The 20740-nt window shown below is 36.5% G+C and overlaps 1 protein-coding gene across 5 annotated transcripts in view; it reads right to left on the reverse strand.

Annotated features, from left to right (window-relative positions):
* Positions 1–20740, reverse strand: part of cntln (centlein, centrosomal protein) — a 129087-nt gene that overhangs the window by 31940 nt on the left and 76407 nt on the right. For all 5 annotated transcript variants that reach the window (XM_051898363.1, XM_051898362.1, XM_051898364.1 and 2 more), the window contains 4 exons: positions 10353–10438; positions 5207–5301; positions 1402–1883; positions 342–420 (listed from right to left, as the gene is read on the reverse strand). In XM_051898363.1, coding sequence (XP_051754323.1) covers positions 342–420; positions 1402–1883; positions 5207–5301; positions 10353–10438 — 742 coding nt within the window. The remainder of the gene's footprint in view (positions 1–341; positions 421–1401; positions 1884–5206; positions 5302–10352; positions 10439–20740) is intronic.

Genomic DNA, 20740 nt, shown 5'->3' on the forward strand with positions numbered 1-20740 from the left:
ATACATAATTTACTGTAATTACCATAGTGAGAACATGAAACATATAGCAAAGACACGGCAAAATAAAATGTTACCACAATTTCTTTGAAAAAATCATTACTTCTGCAATTCTGTTTCATGAAGTTGGGAGTGCAGAAATTACATAATGTATTTCACCTTTAAAAATGTCTTTGTTGCTTATTAATCTATTGACTATTTTGTTCAAAACATACTGATTTGTAGAAAAATGACAATTATTTAATTTTAGCAAAAAAATAAATAAATAAATAACATAAAACACATAAGTAACAAGATCTTATTAAAAAATCCACAATTAAATTACAATTTAAATTGTAACAAACCTTTCTAGTTTTCCGAGAAGCTCGATGAGTCGGAGCAGAATATCGACTTTGCAGGCTGTCAGAGAACTGTTCACTGTCACTGTGGAGATAAAGTTATAAAATATCTATTTATTTACCCAAGATAAATAGATATATTGGGGACTACCATGTGACATAGCATCCATATGAGAACGGTTAATTAGCAGAAAACCAGACAACCCTGAAGCATAACTGCTGAGGCACAGTCGGGACATTCTAAATGCTGCAGTGTCTCATTCAAGAGCCTCTTTGAGACAGATTTGGAAAGCTTCCAGCATGCCGTTTTGTTGAGTGGTGCATTTGGGTGAAATAAATCTGTGAACTGGTATCATTGGAAATCATCGTACCATCCATCATGCCATAAATTCTGATGTTGTAGGCGACATAAAACTTTCATGAAATAATTACTGAAAACGCTGCTTGATTTGGAGGATGTTAAACAGCTTGTAGACATCTGGTAGAGAGCTGAACAGAGTCATTCAAAATTTATCCCGTTAAATTAGAGCAAGTATAGGAAGAGGAGGAGAGAAGGGAGACACTGGGACCACAGCGGACATGGAACGTCACAGGAAAACTCAACTGATTGGCCAGGGTTTGCCTGGGACTCCTCCTCTGTCAGGGATGAATATGCAAAGGAATCACAAATTAAATTAACCTGCCAAACTGTCAATTTCAGGCCTCATGACGTTGGGAAAATGGCATTGGGCAGAGAGTGAGGGGCTGCGGGCGGGTTCAGGTGCTTTCTGGCGCCGGTTCAACTCGGCTGCTCAGAGGTGGCTAATTCTACATGCAAATTTCAGTCAATAAGCTCCTAGCAAGGCATCCCAGGATAATTCAAAGGATCTGATTTTTTTTCCTCTTTCTGCCCCCCTCTTGCTCTTTTTTTCTCTTTTGAATACCAACTAGACAGAAGCTGGGATTCAATCACCCGTTTGCTTGTGTTTTTGCATATGCGTGCTGTCCCTACAGTCAGAAAAATAATGAGAGCTTGAGAGATGGAAAGCGAGAAAGAGACAAGGATAGTGAAAGGTGGGGGAAGTACCTGTCTGCGCTCATGTCCTCCCAGTCGTCCTTGGCGGGACTGTCCATCCTGTTCTGTGTCGAGCGCATGCGTGTTCTGCTGGAGGCATCAGCCCAGGGCGGTTTAGACCTGATCTTGTTGTTAGCCAGCGTGGCAGCTTTCGCCTTGCGTTTAGCTGCAGACCGATGGAAATCTCTCTCAGCTCGAAGGACTCCCAGATCCTGTCGGAGCTTGAGCAGCCTGTGTCTGGCCTGGATGGCAGATTTCATGGCCTCTTTTGCTTCTCTCTCAGAACTCTGCAGCTGGGCAAGCAGTCGGTCCCGTTCCTCTCTGGCCTGGGCTTCCTTGGCCTCCTTGCGTTGGTGCAGGAGCTGAACTCTGGCCTGCAGATCACCCCGCTCTCCAGCCAGTGCTCTGTTCGCTTCCTGTAGTGCCTGGTTGTCTTCTCGCAACCGCACAATCTCGCTCTCCAGAGAGACCATTTGACTTTGCAACTGCTCTATCTGTGGGCGTACGCAGAGGCACGTGAAAAACAAATGATCACCACATCTTTTTGAGACGTTTGTGCTTTAAACTCGCATTTGGCCTTTATGGAGAGGGTCCGTTCCGGGGCAAGTGAACAAGCACTCTGTGATTCCCCTCAAATTTGTTACTCATGGCTAAACATAAAAGAGGGCCATTTAGGCAGCTTGTCAAATCCTGGTGGAGGGTGTGAAAGAGAGGAGGGGATGCCTGCTGGGTGTATACCCCCAGGCAAATCGCTGCCTTTTATTTAGCACTCTCGCTGCCTTACTGCCGCAGCACACCACCTTTCAAACAACATTAGGCCCCTTTACGGCTGGCTGACAACGACTCGCCCCCCTCCCACAACTCCATCAAAAATTATTTCATTTATAATGCGTTTGCAGGAGCACATAAACAGCAGTCTGCCCCTGTGGGTTATTAAGTTTAACATGGTGCTTGTCATTCGGTAATAAAGGCGATGACAGCCCCCATTACACGACCATATGGCAGCTGCTGGCACCGCTCACAATGCCATCATCTGCTCTGAATTATTCTACAAACCATTTCATTCCTCTGCTCAGAACGTTCCCTCAGTCCTCACCAGCCCCTCCAGCAAGAATCAAGCTAAATGTTGCTTTAAGGGAAGTCAAGTGCTTTTGAATAGAGAGTGAGCTTGATTTGCTCAGGCTAAATGCTAATGACAAATGATTTGCTTGTATTAAATGAGTGAAGGGCCCAGTGTCAAACATCAGCAGTGTTAGCAAACGCAAACAGAGCAGTTTAGTTTCATTCAAATGAGTCTTAAGCGTGTTTGCTGTGCTGCTGTTAGTTCTGCAGGTTGATGCAGAACTTAAATGAGGGATCCATACTATATATGTTTTTGTTTTGTTTTGTTTTGTTTTGTTTTGTTACGGTGCTGTACTTTAGCACATTCGTTTTTTGTGACCACATCCACTGTAATTGACATTTTGCATGGCCTCCATTCAATTTTAGACCACTGAGCTCCACATGTGAACTACCTGTATTTATTTTTGAGTAGTTATGTTGTGAAATGAAAATTCTTGGCCAAATTTTGACCAAAATTTGTGGACACACTGAAAACGAAAATTTTAAATTAGACATTGTTTGGAAACCCTAAACAATTCTATTTTACAATATTACAATATTTTTGATTGCACTTGTTCTTCCTTCAGGAAGAACTTAAACATTCAATAACATTTCAAAATATTGCACAACTCTATGGATATAATTTACTTTTTGCTAAAATATGCACATTTTTTAATGTAAAATGCTTACATTAAAAAACTAGGGTTAGTTCACTAGGGTTAGTTCACCCAAAAATGAAAATTCTGTCATTGATTACTCACCCTCATGTCGTTCCACACCCGTAAAACCTTCGTTCATCTTCAGAACACAAATTAAGATATTTTTGATGAAATCTGATGGCTCAGTGAGGCCTGCATTGAAAGCAAGTTAATTTACACTTTCAGATGCCCAGAAAGGTCCTAAAGATATATTTAAAACAGTTCATGTGACTACAGTGGTTCAACCTTAATGTTATGAAGCAACAAGATTTTTGTGTGCCAAAAAAACAAAATAACGACTTTATTCAACAATATCTAGTGATGGGCGATTTCAAAACACTGCTTCATGAAGCTACAAATCTTTTGTTTCGAATCAGTGGTTCGGAGCGCGTATCAAACTGCCAAAGTCAAGTAAACCATTGAAATTTCGAAACACTTATGACGTAACGAAGCCTTGTTTACTGAAATCATGTGACTTTGGTGCTCCGAACCACTGATTCGAAACAAAAGATTCATAAAGCTTCGAAGCTTCATGAAGCAGTGTTTTGAAATCGCCCATATTGTTGAATAAAGTCGTTATTTTGTTTTTTTTTGGCGCACAAAAAGTATTCTCGTCGCTTTATAACATTAAGGTGAACCACTCTAGTCACTTGATCTGTTTTAAATATAACTTTAGTACCTTTCTGGGCGATTGAAAGTGTAAATTAACTTGCTTTCAATGTAGGCCTCACTGAGCCATCGGATTTCATCAAAAATATCTTAATTTGTGTTCTGAAGATGAACGAAGGACTTACAGGTGTGGAACGGCATGAGGGTGAGTAATTGATGACAGAATTTTCATTTTTGGGTGAACTAACCCTTTAAGAATACACAAAGGATGTGTATTTTCCATTTCTAAGGGAAAGGTGGCAAGCTCTCACAAGTGAAAGTTGAGAGTTTCTCTCGTTGTTTAATATTGCGCTTAACCTCAGTCACAGCCTCTGCTCAAGCACAGGTAAATGCTCTTTATTAATATGCTTCTGGGGATGAGGATTTTAATGTGTTTTTGTCAATTTTGGTGCATCCCTAGTACTTTTGCATCAATAAATTAGTTGTTTCATTGACACTTTATAATAAGGTTTGATTTGTCAACAATTGTTTATGCAGTAAGCACTATGAACTGACAATATGTTTACAGCATTATTCTATATAGGTTAATGTTAATTTATACATATGCTAATTGATTTTTATCACTTCAAATTGTATACATTTACACTAGTTAATGTATCATGAACAAACAAATTAAAAAGAACACAGAACAAAGATAACCTATAATAATATATGCTAATTTATAACATAAATAGTTAGCAAGTGGGTTTTTGTGTAGCAAAGCTATACAGTCTTTGCCTGTCTGTCCAAGTATACTGTACATGACACAATGTATGGATGTTTAAAGAATTAAATACACATCACACCTGTCTTTCGGACACATGACATTTTTAAAAGACGTCTTGACTAAAATTAAAGTAACACTTCACAATAAGGTTCGATTTGTTAACATTAACTACGTTAGTTAACATGAACTAACTATGAAAAACACTTCTAAAGAATTTGATAATCTTACTTAATGTTAATTTCAACATTTACTAACAGATTATTAAAATCAAAACTTAAAATCTGTTAATGTTTAATGGACCTCAGCTGAACTAACAATGAACAGTTATTAACGAATGTTAACAAAGATTAAAAATTCTGTGCTCATTGTTAGTTAATGCATTAACTAATGTAAACTTATTGTAAAGTGTTACCAAAATTAAATTTTAAAAGTGCATGTTAATGTTTATGATACCTAACAAACTGAATCTAATTGTAAGTGTTACCATTGACATTTCATACATCTTACGTCTGTTAATAGTCTGTGTCTCTGTGCATGATGTAAGGAACATATCTCTATGATTTAGTTCATTATTCTTCAAAAAATTCAGCTAAAAGCTGAAAATTTTCAAAAATGTAAATAGCAGACAGCCAACGGTTGGTACCTTCTTAAAAGTCTGTTCCACTCTTCGGGCGGATGTCTTGATGGGGGTGCTGCTCCTCCTGACATCCTCCGACACTTCCCGAAACAGAAGCTCAGCTGAAGGAATAAAAATTCATACTGTCACCTGACAGCCACTTTCCCAATTCAAATCAATTATCATTAATGACACATAATTTCTGGTCTTTTCAAAGGTCTATTCAACTGATTGAGCTCTTAAAGAGACCTTTAATGGACAGACTTGGAAAAGGTACTCGTAACCACAATTCAAAACCTTCTGACCTGAAACAATCTTGCAGATTATTGTGGAGTAATACAAATTAATTTTGAGGGTAATTGTAAATGTATGATGGAGTTTGTGTTTTTGACTTCATGTCAGGAACTTTGTTGCTATGCTTGTTTAAAGATGGGAAAATAAACACATTTGGAGACCAGAACTTTCTGCCGCCTCGGGTTAATAAAAGTTTCATGGTGAATGTGGATGCTCATTTGTCGAATGAAAATGTTGTGAAATATTTACAATCAGTTTTTTTTCCTGGGTTGACCTTTGGACAGTAAGAAGCAAGGCTGAAATTCCAGTTAGTCACAGACCTGTCTTTCTCTGTCATGCACACACTTGCAAAAAAATAAAAAATAAAATAAATAAAAAAATAAATAAAAAAATACTATTCACCTATTCACATGTGCACTCACATACACACACTCACACAAACTTGTTTTTATAGACTTTCCATAGACAATGTTATTTATACTATACAAACTGTATATATCCCCTAACTCTACCCCTAAACACAACCCTCAGAGAACTTTCTGCATTTGTACAAAAATTTAAAAAAGAAGAATTTTTTTAATATTATTATTTAGTATGATTTATAAGTGATTTTCCTTGTGAGGCCCAACCAAATGTCCCCACAATGTCAACATTTCAGATTTTACTATCTTTGTGGATACATTTGGTCCTCACAGCATAGGGTATACTACTAATGCAGTACCCCACAACAGAAACATTTTTGCAGAAGTAAAACATTATTACAATCTAATTTAAGCAAATTATTTTGCATGTTATTCCAAATTTTGCAATACAAAAATCTAAATGAATAATTTGGAGAAATATACTGAAATTTTAAGGGCAAAAACAATATCTTCCTTTTTATTATTATTATTATTATTATTATTATTATTATTATTATTATTTCAATCGCCTCAGTTTTTAGCCACATTTGAAGGCAGCGTGTGCACACCAGCAGTAAAATTGAAGAGACCATTACCTGTTCATACTGCACTCTCAACATCAGAAATAAAATGGTAAAAATATCCTTTTAATAAAATAATATAATGAAATTTTTATTATGCTTTTTTATACTGTAAACTTCCATGGCTTTAAACTTTATTTCATGTCAGAGCACTTCTGCACAGTGAACCAAAGCTCAACATGAGTTCTGCTTCACAGTGGCTTACCATTGTCACTGCCAGTCTAGAAGGACTTCCTTCATAAATGTCGGAAAAATATTATGCAGTGTGCACAAAAGGGAAGAAATTTAAAAAAAAAACAACAACAACAACAACAACAAAAAAACAACAACTCTTAATGTAAAAACCTGTTATCTGTTTTGCACAATCACACAGTTGATATTCATTACATGTATGAGACTGTCTTAAGCAGTGTTCCTGGAGGTACCCCAACAGTACACATTTTGGATGTCTCCCTAATCTGACCCATTCATTTTAGGTCTTGGAGTCTCCTATAACAAGCTGATGAGTTGAATCTGGTGTGTTGGATTAAGAAGAGTTTGAACATGTGTAGTGTTGGTGTGCCTCCAGGAACAGGGTTGGGAAACACTGGTCTAAAGCAGTGGTTCTCAAACTTTTTGACTCCAAGGCCCCCCATTGTGTACAACAATATTTAAATGCATCCCCTATTAATCTTAATCTATAGCCACTCATAGTATCTGTAAATGTAATTTCAAACTTTCAGAGGTTTTATGAGCTGAATGCTTACATGAGTTTTTCAGTCATTTGTGATTTACTGGATTTTAGATTAAAATAGAATACAAGGCAGTTGTCTATACCAGTCTAGTCATAAGAAATTGACTATACTTGACCATCAGTAGGTCTACACAAAATCCACACTTGCATTTGAGCATACGATTTCTCAAGAATTCCAATGCATTATTCACTGTTACACATCCCGAACCCCTTGCATGTTCGTTTATTAAATATTTTGGCTAATCTGATAACACGTAAGGCGTCCAATAACAGTGGCATACTCTCAGCTCGCCAGACTAAAAAATGACTAACATGCCATTGAGTGAAAAGAAACATTTAAAAGCCAAATGACTTATTATGAATGATACTCGTAGAATCGCGTGATGAACATAGATGCTAAAGGACTGTCATCTATGATCACATTCTATTCTAATGTAACACAGTGGATGAAATTCCATAGGGACATGCATTAAACATTACATTTTCGCTTCGTCATTGCTAGAAGATGAGCTTGTATGTGGAAGAGTTGCTGAAGACCATGTAGTACATAGTGTAGGACTATTCCATAGATAGAAACATATGCTTCAGTTCAATTACATATCTTCACTGAGTTCTTATCTATCTTTTAAACATACTTACATATATATATATTTTTTTTAAGATTACAATAAAACTTGTGGTTCATGACAAGGCAGTCAGCTGTGAATTCATAAATGGCTAATTTCATATCTTACATATAATTGCAAAGTTTCTGCTGTGTTTTTAAATCAAATTTAAGGCTTTTGAAGACCAGCACAAAGAAAATTTATACAGTATGAGTGGGGTAGGACACTTCAAAATTCAAATAGTTTTAACAAAAACAAATTTATAAAATGACAAACTTCACATTTCAGTCTTTAAAGGGGTCATGAATTGAGAAATCAACTTTTCCTTGAGCTTTTGATATTTAAGAGGTCTTTGTACTATAAGAATACCCTGAACTGAAAACGTCCTTGTTAGTACAATAAAAGCTTTTATTCACACCAGGCCCAGCGGACGACTGATCCTGAAATGTGCCTATAGTTGAAACGCCGCCTCTGCAGAAGAAATCAACGCCTACTTCATCATTGCAACGTCAGCCCCGCCCACTGGCGTGTTAGTGAGATGAGGAGGAGAGATAAGCGATAAAGCAATACAGGACAAAAATAACATTACCTTTCAAAGGATCCTAATGCTAGCAATATGGTTATTTATTTTGAACAATGTGGATGTCTCAGTTGAGCTTTATTTATTTCTATTCTGTATTTCACTGTGGATTCTTTGGTAAATCAAATCGCATTTCGGCACAGGCTTTGCAAACAGACTTTTACTATACGGACTCGACAGTAATGCAACAACATTTTAACTGTGTTAATTCTAATGCCTGATCTGATTTGTAACGATTCATGTACAGTCAGATGTTCTTTGTCTATGTGTCACTCAATCAAACCAGTGACTAAACGGTCAACTTCAAGTTATTTCTCTTGGTAGGATGAAAATAATCTGTTATTAAAATATATATAGAAAGCGATCAAAGAACACTCCCTTTGCAATCGACTTGAGATGTCAATCAAACAGCACGAGTTTATCAGTGACTGAGTTCTGTACACGGGCGGAAAAAAAAAAAGTTTTATTTAACAAATCTCTTAGGTACATTGCGTTTGCACTGTTAGTTGCGATTCGTTATTGTGCAGAAATTGAGATCACTGCTTTCATGTGATCAACAGCATGTCTGTGATCGGCTACAATCCTTTCATGCCACAATCTCAATATAATGCCATAGATCTAAATGTAATGCAGCACTTTTGACAATTAGTAAACCTTAAGAGCCGTAATAGTAAAAGCGTGCTAAAAGTTTTCGAGAGAGTAATATTTGCGAATATGAAATGGAAAATAAAACTACAGAATAGCCATGTTAGAAAACACTGTTGTGATAATTTTTTTAAATATAATAACTAACGATTCCTCATGACACATGCATGGATTTATGTAGGAATGGTACCAACTTTCAGAAATGTCCCTACCAGATTTGGCCAATTTTCCCCAAAGAACTTAGGGTGCTTATACACTAGAGATCGCTCTGATGGAGCGTTTGACGGATAGGAATGTACAAGCTCCTTTCTGAGGGTGTGGAAAGAGCCATGTGAGTTTGAAATCAATTGGGAATACAGCAAATTGGATTTCCGAAAGCACATCTGGACCTACCTCTCTCAAATTCTCATGGGTTAATGGTCATGTCATTATTTTATTTCGTGATTTCACTGGAACAGAAAGTGGATGAAAGATGAAAGTGTGTGTCTGTTGCAGCTGCATGTAGGGAAGTGCTCCATGCTGAATATTGCTACCCTGTGTCACCTGTGACCCGACTTTGCCTACTGACCAGAGGGAAGGATAATACTTAATGTAACAAATCTTAAAGTTTGTAAATGACTTGGAAGACGAGGATAATGAAAGAATCTCAGATATAAAGAATAGGATAGGTCAACAGCAGTGCTGTTATTGTTATTGTAAAACTATACAAAATTTTTTTTATTAATTGAAAAAAAGCTGAAATAAAATAAAATATAAATATCGGATGAAAAAACCTCAAATGAAAATTAGAAATGTTGTTATGGTAACTAACTAAAATAAGCATGTTTAAAGGGTTCACCCAAAAATGAAAATTCTTATTTATTTACTCACTTTCATGTAGTTTCAACATATCTTTTTTTTAATCTTTTATGTTCCACAGAAGAAAAAGTCACAAAGGTTTGGAACAATATGAGGAAGCGTAAGTGACACAATTTTCATTTGTGTGTACTATGTCTTTAAGTTGAAGTACTAAAATTACTGAAACTACAGCTGAAATAAACAGGAAAAAAGCTAAATAAATACTAAATATTAAAAAAACTAAAAAAAAAAAAAAAAAAAAAAAAAAGATGATAAAAGCATAACAAAACATAAACAAATTCAAAATGAGAACTGAAATATTAAACTAAAAGCCAATTCAAAATATTAAAAGCATACTATAATAGCATATAAATAATATAACACTGGTCAACAGTCATATATGACGGGGCAGAGAAAGACAGGGAAAAAAAAGTCACTCATCAGGTACATTACAGTAGATTTAAAAGTATAAGTGATGCCTGTGATGTGTGTGATACCTTGCGTTTCCTCCTGTCGACACTCTTGTAGGTCTTGAGCTGCAACTGTGTCCAGGGCTGCATTTAGTTTCTCCTCCAGATTAGCTCTAAACATATCCAACAGCATCCCAATTAGATGGAGGAATGACCACACTGTCAAGTTATTTATATAGACTATATTAGCAATACAACAAAAAAGATGATTTACTTCAATGTCAATATCACTTCTGAAATCAATATAATAGTATATTTTCCTTACATGTTTGCTGCAAATTCAATTTATACATACATCTCAGGTGTACTGATTTAAATAATAAACTATTGAAGTGTACGGTCCATTTACTGACCACAAACCCAAAGCATAATTCAGTTCAATCAGGAAACTCAAAAGCCCCTTACAACTGGAAAGAACATAAGTTTTCAGTGATTGTATTACAACCGGATCACACTTAATGGTTTAGCTCCCCAGTAACTCGCTACATTATAAGAAGAATGGCGTCTATGCTAATATTAGTCTCTCTCTGTTTATTCCGAGGTTTACCGTAGGCTGCCAGATCCAGGCCGTATCCAGATGAGATGAAGGACCTGCGCCTAGACACAACAACAATGCAGCCCTGAAGTGTCAACTAAACTATCCCCTGTGAAGGCCTCTTTCCCTTTCCTTTCCCTTTGTATAGATAAAACGTTATCAAGAAGATTCCAGTTCACATGGATCTGCGGAAATGACTAATAATTCTGTATTATGCGGGCCAGACAAGTAATTTAGCAATGTCACTTTATAAAGAAAGACTAAGTGTCTGGGCACATACATATTCAAATGCGCATACCTATAGACTAAACACGTCAATGAACGGCAAGAACGTATTAAAAGTCTTCTGTTTTCAGTTAAAAAGGTGTCATGTAAGCGGCTCCTAAGATAATAATTAATGATTTTTACAATGGAAGTGATTCGATCAAAAAAAAGTGCTGTATAAATGAAGATTAAAATTGACCACAATAAAAGCCAGCTGTAATTGCATCAAGAGACACATTGTGATTGGATAAATAAAACTTTTTGTCCACTTTTCCTATAATCCCTATTAACATGGTTTACTGAGGGGTTAGTAAAGATAGAAAACAAAAGAAAAACATTTTCATGTATCCATCGCTTTTAAAATGGAAAATAACAAAAATGTTTCAGTTAATGCAAACTATCATGTATATGCAAGTAGCGATTTGCTCAGGCTCTATCTGATCATACTGGAGACACATAAAGGTGTAAATACAGTCTGGCCCAAAAAGCTTCCAGATACAAAATGCATATTAATGCCAGGTGTATACGAGGCCATAATGTTACTATGTTACTTGACACCTATGCCTGTTGTTTCTGTGCATGAATGTACTCATTCTATTAATTTTTATTCTAGACTGTGAATGCAGTAAGTTTCTGTCAAAGTGTGTTAAGCCACTGCTTTTGAAACTTCCTCTTTTACCTTTAAATCACTTCAACTCTGACACCATCCAAATCTCTCCCCCACTGAGATGGAGATATAAAAAGAAACCCCGCTAATTAAATAGCTCTTAATTCACCAAGAAATCAAAGTGCTAAGTGACAAGAAACATAAAACCCCTGGCTGGGGTGTGAGGATTTCTTTTCACCTAGACTGAGAAGGGATTGGGGTGGGGTGCAGGGGGATCTGAACAGACAAGTAGCGAATCTAAACCCAATTAAGAACCACCAATTAGCTGTATGGGTTCTGGAGACTAATTAAAAGGGGCAAAAAGAGGCACTTTCAAGTTATTATTAGGACCCAAAAGAAGTCTGTTGAGGATTGGGGTAGGCCCCAGTGAGACATCTGCACCTGAAACACACACCTAGTTCCCCTCCCATTTGTTCTAATACAGCGGTAGAAGAACCTCTGCTGAATTGCAGTGGCTTAGTTCATCATAGTGTAACTACTAGCAAAGAACTCTGGGTAATACTCCAGTTGTAACACAACAAGGGACCCAGTTTGTTTTTGTTTTTTTGCTAAGAAATGATCCACTAACAAATTGAGATTGTCCACAGAAATGAACATGAACTCCCTTTTCTAATCACCATGTTTCACCTATTTTGATATAAAACCTGTGCTTCTAAAGTCAACTCCTTGTTGTATTGTGCAAGAGTGCAGCATGTATAAGCAGCACCACAAGGTAGTTTATTAGCATTCCAGCTGTGGAGATCAGCTGTAGGTCTCTCGTGACCCCACCAGCCACTCTATAAAAACAGTTAATACAGCTTCTCTTTTCATGTCAACACCATAGTTTATATATATAATTATATATATTTTTGGTGTGAAACTCTTCATCAATCCCCTCTGCTTTCTAGTCCCGATGTGTCTTTGAGCGAGTACATCATTTGAATAACAGATGTTTATTAGTATAGGACGGTTAGCAGGCCCCTCTCTAGAGCTTCCATGCTGGTTGGATACATTTCGGTATATGTAAAAAACCAAAAGTGGAGACATAAAAAGAAGAATAAAAGTGTAGACGAAAGGAGGAGGAGTAAAAAACCATATGATTATATATTCTCTGAAAGAGCACGAGGAAGTGATGATGATACATGATGAAGGTCCATCATATCTTCTTTCTGACATAATCACAGGGCTTAGAGCAATAACATTAAACAACTATGTTTTCATAATTTTTTTTTCTTTTAAGCTAGGCCAATGAGAACAGAGAAAAACAGTAATGCAAAATTCAAACAAGGTTTAGACAGCTCTCAGATTCTCTACACCAGAATCAATGGCATAACACACAACAGCTGGTTGCTGGCCACTATTTGCACAACCATCAAAGGCTAAATGGTACTGTACAACATAGCTTGAAAGACACTGAGTTGAAAATTGGTATAAAGTATCATGCATTTTTACCATTAATGTATCAACTACTGAAATTTTGGTATTGTGACACTCATATTATTTTACTGATTTTATTATTTCATTGATTTTAGCATGGATGAATACTGTATCAGCATCCAGAATCAAAAATATTTAAAGAATAAATGATGAAGGGCTGATTAAATTATTGAAATATAATGCACACCAGAGGTGTAACAGGCCACTTTGCTTCATGTTGCGTCCGTTACACCTCGGGTGTGCATTATTTTTCAATATTTGAATGGACCTGAGTTAATTATTCCTCTTATACTACAGTTACCACGGTTACCCTCATTTATCAAACGAACGTAGAAACCAGCGTACATCCGAACGAAAAAATCAGCTTATGACAACGCTCACATGTGATTCATTAAACTTTCGTATACGGCCAATTCCGTTGAACGAATGAACGGGTGTTGATAAATGTGGCGGCTGAAAACTGTCGTCATTTAAATGTCACCCCCAAATTTTAGAAGCCTCGCCCTATAGTTTACGATACAGAGAAACATAACCCGGCCATGAAGAGGAAGTAATCACATGAAAATAAATTTATCTTACTCTAAAAACACCCATCAACCTCGTAATTGCAAACAATACAATTATTAAAAAAGAAAATACCGGTAAATAAAACTAAAAACTTACAAACATTATTAACATCTATAAACTTGGTTATTTTAGTACCCCTCTTCACTCCACAGAAAATCCTTAAAATTTATTTTATTCAGAACAAAACAAGAAAAAAAATAAGTAGCTATAAAATTACATGTTAAATTATAAATTGAAACACAAATTAGGTTATAGTGGCATTCATTATAAAGCAGAAATGAATTTATTTAAAGCAAAACTGAATTAGGCTCAAATAGCCTACCTCTCTCATTCGGGAAAAATCCAAACGTTTCCATATTTGCGATGTAACATTTATTGGTTGCTGAATTACTGTTCATTATGTAAACTAAGGCTTTGTATTTCACTCTTGTTTCAATATCAATGTAAAACATCATCCTTTGCATGCGCAAAAATATGTTTGGTTGGGCGTTGTGCGCGCCGACTGGTACAGATGTACTCCTATAGAGTACGAGAACGCACTAGTGTAAACTAGGCCTAACCGGAGCTGTTCACATCCTCAGACTCAGAATTATGTGTGTCCATGTCAACAGTATCAACAACAAAATGAATCTGCAGCAGTCAGGTACAAGCTCTCTAAGTTGTTTATATTCATTATTATTGTAATGTCATGTGCTTTGAGACATGAGGTAGTTTAATGCCGTCGCTTGCGACACTTTGCCAAGAGCAGCTTTGTGTGTGTCTTCATGTGTTTTGGAGGAGGCGTAGCTTTGGAGAGCACTCTGAAGAGAGGGTGGGATGTTAGGATTTGAAAGCTAGCTCGTTATTGCTAGCCTTTCTGAAAATGTCCTACTGCACATTTAAGTTGGGTGTGGCTATGGTAGAGTTATGTTATCTTATGGAAAGATAAACTGTTGTTTCTCTGAAACTAATAGGGTGAAGAACCTTATTTTATCCAATATACAACAATACCAAGGTCTCTGGAAAGAGGTTTGGTAAAGTGATATTTAAGTTCCATGTGGTCAAACGAGCAGCCCAATAGCCGTGACGTCTTCCACTGGTTGTGCTGGGTGACAATGCAGTGGGAAAAGGAGCCGGAATCTGTTTCAATAGCCTTGAACACGAAGCTTTGTGGGATGCTGATCCCCTGGAGCACTAAAAAGGGTCCTAAAAACTGGAACACACCAATGAGGCCCTGAAGTAGGTGCAGAAGGTCCTTAATCTGGAACACACAGACGAAGGTACATTGAAGTGAAGGTTTGCTCTTCACTGAGCTTAACCTTGTTGCAAATGTGTCTGTGTGTCTTCTGCCTCTGGGCCATACACTCAGAACTTGGTCAATCTACTTTTGTCTCTCTGGCATGAAGACTCGGGACGTGCTGTAATTGTTACTGTCTTGCTGGACGAAGACTCTGAATGTAGTGTTTGTTAATGTCTCTTTCCTCACAGACTGGAGGCTCAGAATGTAGTCGTATCTGTTGCTGCCTCACAAGCTGTAGACTCAAAGCATGGAATCTGTTTCTGTCTCACCTTTAGAGACTTAGGACAGCGTATCTGCTATAGTCTCCCTAGATGAGAGATTCAGAATGATATATCTGCCATTGTCTCACCGGATGGGAGACTCAGAACATGGGTGTATCTGTTGAAAGGGTACCTTTATCCCTTTCCGATGAGGAGGAGATTGCAATTTGGCACTTCTCAATTCCAGTGCTGTGGTTGGCTGCTAGCATCAGAGGGGACACACACAGTGTGGCCCACCCTTCTTTCACCTGTGGTATTCAATTGTATACAGCACAAAGGTAGAAGTCTTTAAAGTTTTACCAATGCATTTCCCACTTTCCAAACCACCACTAGAATACCTTTGGCAATGTTCTAAACAAATAGAGTCCAAACAAGATGGGAAAAGATTGAACTGTCATGCATGCATTAATTTATACATTAACAGCTGAATTTGTGTAAGATGTTGCCCTACAAATATGCCAATGAGAGTACTTATTTCTCTGAATAAGTATGAAATGGATGTGTGTAGTTTACATCAGTTTTAAGATTTCCAAACATAGTTATGAATGGAATGGATGGATCACATAGCCCTTTCTAATCTTTCATTTTGCTCTGTTGTGCCATTTTTTTTCTCCCATACACTAACCTGAGTGCTAAAGTATATACATTTGCCTATCATGATTACATTCAGTGTCGTGTGCTTCCACCTATTGGAGGTACCTGGTCACAAAACACATGTTAGAGTTACTTAGCGTAGCAATAACGAAAAGGACGACTAAACTAAATGAAGTTGGGAAACACCCTGAATTCTGTGCCACGAACCTCAGAATTTTTAAAGACAAAATACGGAATCAACGTGGAGAAAGATTGCTGATGTTATCAGATTTTCAGATGAGATTCTCAATTAACTTAGTTAACGTACACCCTGAGGTAAAATGTTCAGTGAAAGAGGATAGCATCTATTGTTTTTAATTGTACAGTCATAACATAACACAGTACAGACATTGGGCCTCATTTATCAATCTAACGTAGAAATGAGCGCAGAAATTATCTTACAACAGGGCTCAAGTGTGATATATCAAACATTCGTATGCAGGCAATCCTATCGTACGACTGATCGTGTAAGACTGATAAATGTGGCGGCTGAAAACTGTCGTCATTTAAATATCACGCCCCAAATGTTAGAAGCCTCGCCCTATAGTTTACGACACAGAGAAACATAACCCGGCCATGAAGAGGAAGTAATCACATGAAAAAGAAATTTATCTTACTCTAAAAACACTCCTCAATCTCATAATTGCAAACAATAAAATGAATTTAAAAAGAAAATACCGGTAAATAAAACTAAAAACTTACAAACATTATTAACATAGCCTATAAACTTAGTTATTTTAGTACCCCTCTTCACTCCACAGAAAATCCTTAAAATTTATTTTATTCAGAACAGAACAAGAACGAAAAATAGGTAGCTATAAAATTATATATTAAATTATAAATTGAAACACAAATTAGGCTATAGTGGCATTCATTATAAAGCAGAAATGAATTTATTTAAAGCAAAACTGAATTGGGCTCACATAGCCTATAGCTCTCTCATTCGGGAAGAATCCAGACGTTTCCATATTCACGATGTAACATTTATTGGTTGCTGAACTAATGCTCATTATGTAAACTAAGGCTTTATATTTCACTCTTGTTTCAATATCCACGTAAAACATCATTCTTCGCATGCGCAAAAATGTGTTTGATTGGGCGCTGCGCGCGCCGACTGGTACAGATGTACTCCTATAGCGGACCATTAAACTGAGAAGTTTTAACTTTCTCTGCATTTAGTTTGCTGATAAATGGCTAAAAAATGTAAAGTTAGCAATGCTAGAACTGATATGTTGCGTCTGCGTGTGAGTGAGGCGCCCACACGATCAATTGGATTTAATAAAATAAAGAAAACGAATACAACATGTCAAATGAGCGTAGCCTATACTAGCCCTACTTGCTGCACAGTTTTTCTCTTTTGTTTTATTAATCTGTTAATTATTTCAGTGAAATATATTTCGTGTTGTCCTATTATTTTATTCCTTGTATATTATTAAATTTTTCTCTGCATTGCAGGTGCATGATGTGTGAATCCTAATGTTCTGTTGCAAAGTGAAATCCCTGGAAAGAAAAAAACAAACAAACAAACAAACAAACATTTGTGGTATTTTAAGACACTCATCTATTCTAATTTAATTTTAATTTGACATTTTAATCGTGTCGTTTAATGGTTAATGGCTGGTTAGTGAGTGATTGTCGGTCAGGAAAATAATCTAAATTCTCTCATAACAATTCTTCACCAGATTTACTATGCTGCACACAAGTTCCCGCTGACTCAAAAACGTGCGTACACGAGCTGAGACCTGACGTGAGATTTGATCGCAGTCACCGCTTATGTCCATATTGATAAATACCAAATTTTGCGTGGAAACGACCGTACGCAGGTTTGTTTTGCTTGTTTGTAGGACTGCACAATTTGGCGCAAAATTTTGTACTAATATATAAATTTAACTATTGTTATTATCATTACTGTTAAATATATTTAACCAAATAAGAAATATAACAATTGTAATAATTTCATTATTAAAAATAATGAATATGAAATAAAAAAATGAAAATGAAATTAAAAAAAGGATAAATATTACTATAATAATTAGAAAATAATAATAATAGTTTTATTTTACATAAAACTTGTATAAAAAAAGTGGGGTTACCTGGTAACATGCAAGCAGCCTGTGACTATAAATAATTAGAAAGGTCTAAGGATTTATTATAACATATTATATTACTATGATAAAAATCTGCGACAATTTCTTTATTTTTGTCAGGAGGTATGCAAAATCAAAAATTTTTAATATGAAATATGTGTGTCTTATGCATCCACTGTATAAAAAAACAAAAAAACAAAAAAACATTCTGTATACTTCTGGAGAAAAACATACTGGTTATATGTTTCCCTCAAAGTTCTTTGGAGAGAAGTATTATTTATGATGGAGTGAGCATTACTTTGCACAAAACACGTCTGTTTCATACTGAATGCCGAAGGGTGCCCTTGAGCAGATACTCCAAATATGCCTCAGAGAATTAATATAACGCACATCGTTCCAGGAAATCCCCTATGGGTATCATACTATTGCTGTAACTGAATAAAAAGAAGATAGAAATGCTTTGATTAAACATGAATATAATAAACACACGACTACAACAAAACATGGTTTATGTATACAATACATGGTTTTTCCATAATAATAAAGCATATTTATAATGCAATGCTAATCAAACTAAACTAATGCTAATCAAAATGCTATTTCAAACACTCGACTGACGTTATGAAGTGAGTTTGGAGTAAAAACACGTTATTAAATGTCTTTTGTTGGACAAGAGGTTCATTAACGCTTGTCATGTTTGGAAAGTTTGTATGTTTGATGCGTATTGCTTTTTCAAACGTAATGCTTTCAGATGGAGCGTTACTACTGATTACTAAGCTGCTCTTCACTAACACCCTGTGTGCATATTTATATAATTAAAAATCGGGAAACAAAAACGCAGCCTTTACAATATCATAATCGCACAAAGCCGATTCAGTTTCGATTAATCGTGCAGCCCTACTCGCATACAACACAAAAAATGTATTACAAAAGTTAAATCAATATATTGTTTTATGTGAATAAGCGGGAATGATTTTCTCATTATTTTATAGCAAAAATGTTATAAGTAACTGAAATGAGTACAAATGTCAGTACATGTAAAAATATCTCCAGACAGCACAGGGTTAAAGGCTGATTTATACTTCTGCGTCGAGTGTACACCGTAGCTACAGCGTAGGCTGTGTGTACCACACGTAGCCTACAACGTAGCCTGACGTGCACCTCTTCAAAAATGTAACAACGCGTCAATTCTACGCGGACCGCAAGCGCTGCGATTGGTCTGCTAGAACCCCCTCCCTCAGGTCAAAAAACTGCCGTGGAGCAATTGGAGATGAGCGAGTGTTTTCAACTTCCATAGGAATGAAAAACACTCTGTTTCAGGGGACACATGCAGTCAAACTGCAACAAAAGTCGTTACCTATTTGCCTCTTCTCTGCCGCTTCTATTTGTAAGCTTCTCTGACAACTTACATGACAAGCTGCTTCTTCTTCGGCTTTTGCCTTGATACTCAACATGACTGCGGACACTGCCCTTTTGTCGTTTGACTAACATTAAAAACACATAGAGCAGGAATATTAGACTGCTGTCCCTTTACGACATAATTCAAAGATCCAGTACACTGATACTGATACACATGCGTTGTCTGTCTCGTTTTTCTCTTAAGACATGACCTACTATGTTTGTTAGGATACTCGCTTAGATGGGCATGTTGACATAATTTTTGTGTGAATTTGTCTGTTTAGGTGCAAGACTTGAAAGAGAATTTGCGCAAGAGTATTTGCTCGCTGTGACGCGGCTCTCTTTGTGCAGTAGCGTGTTTAGCCACCACGCAAAGCACACAATTGCATGGGGCCCCCTGGCCTGGGGGCCCCCCACGAGTTCTCCCAAGGGGGATCCCCCCAGTGGTGTAGTCTACGTGATACGCAGGTATATGCCTTAGACCCACTAGGAAAGGTCAAGGATTTCCATATATCCACTTAAAAAAGCGCAAAAATATGGATTTGGCAATCTTTAATGTGACGCGCCAGATCGCAGTGCCTCAGTTCAAAAGAAGATGCAGCCTGACACGCACGTGGACTGATCCTCTCCTCCGCTTTAATACCAGTTACAGCGCGAAATAAACATGAATGAACATCTGAAGATACAGAACAACTTACTGATATCCATATCATGTCTCATGTAATCACTTACTCAGTGTTTGCGGAAAGACGGTAATATAAAATTGGTAAACAAACAAACAAACAAACGTAACGTCACATTTACCTCAGAACAAACATATTCAGTGACCATAAAACTCATTAGTCATCTAGAAAAATTAACTCTAGAGAGGAGTATTTAGCTAAATATATGCACCATATTACACATTAATTATAATTTTGTAATGTCCTTCAATAGCCTATGCATGTTTCAATAAATCCATCTAGTTGACAGCCACTATTTAAATGTTTATATTTAAAAAAAACGAATTGGAGTAGAACTAATTTTAAAGTTAGTATGCCTATTATAACATTATTATTAAAAAAATTCCTTAAGTGTAATTTAGGTTTGTATACAAATTGGTTCATTTAACCTTCAATATTAATGTAGTACCAACTGATTTCCATGTGTATTATACAGCATTAGTTGAGAGATTTTTTTTTTTCTTGAGAAAATTTGCCATGTACTGTAGCCTACCTGATATACAGTATATCCAAAATAACTGATATTGACTCAAATTGCAAGCTTGTGAATCCAATGCATAACTATGACAGACTGGCAGGAAATGGTG

Source organism: Ctenopharyngodon idella, chromosome 1 (genome assembly GCF_019924925.1).
Source record: "Ctenopharyngodon idella isolate HZGC_01 chromosome 1, HZGC01, whole genome shotgun sequence".
Taxonomy (NCBI): Eukaryota; Metazoa; Chordata; class Actinopteri; order Cypriniformes; family Xenocyprididae; genus Ctenopharyngodon; species Ctenopharyngodon idella.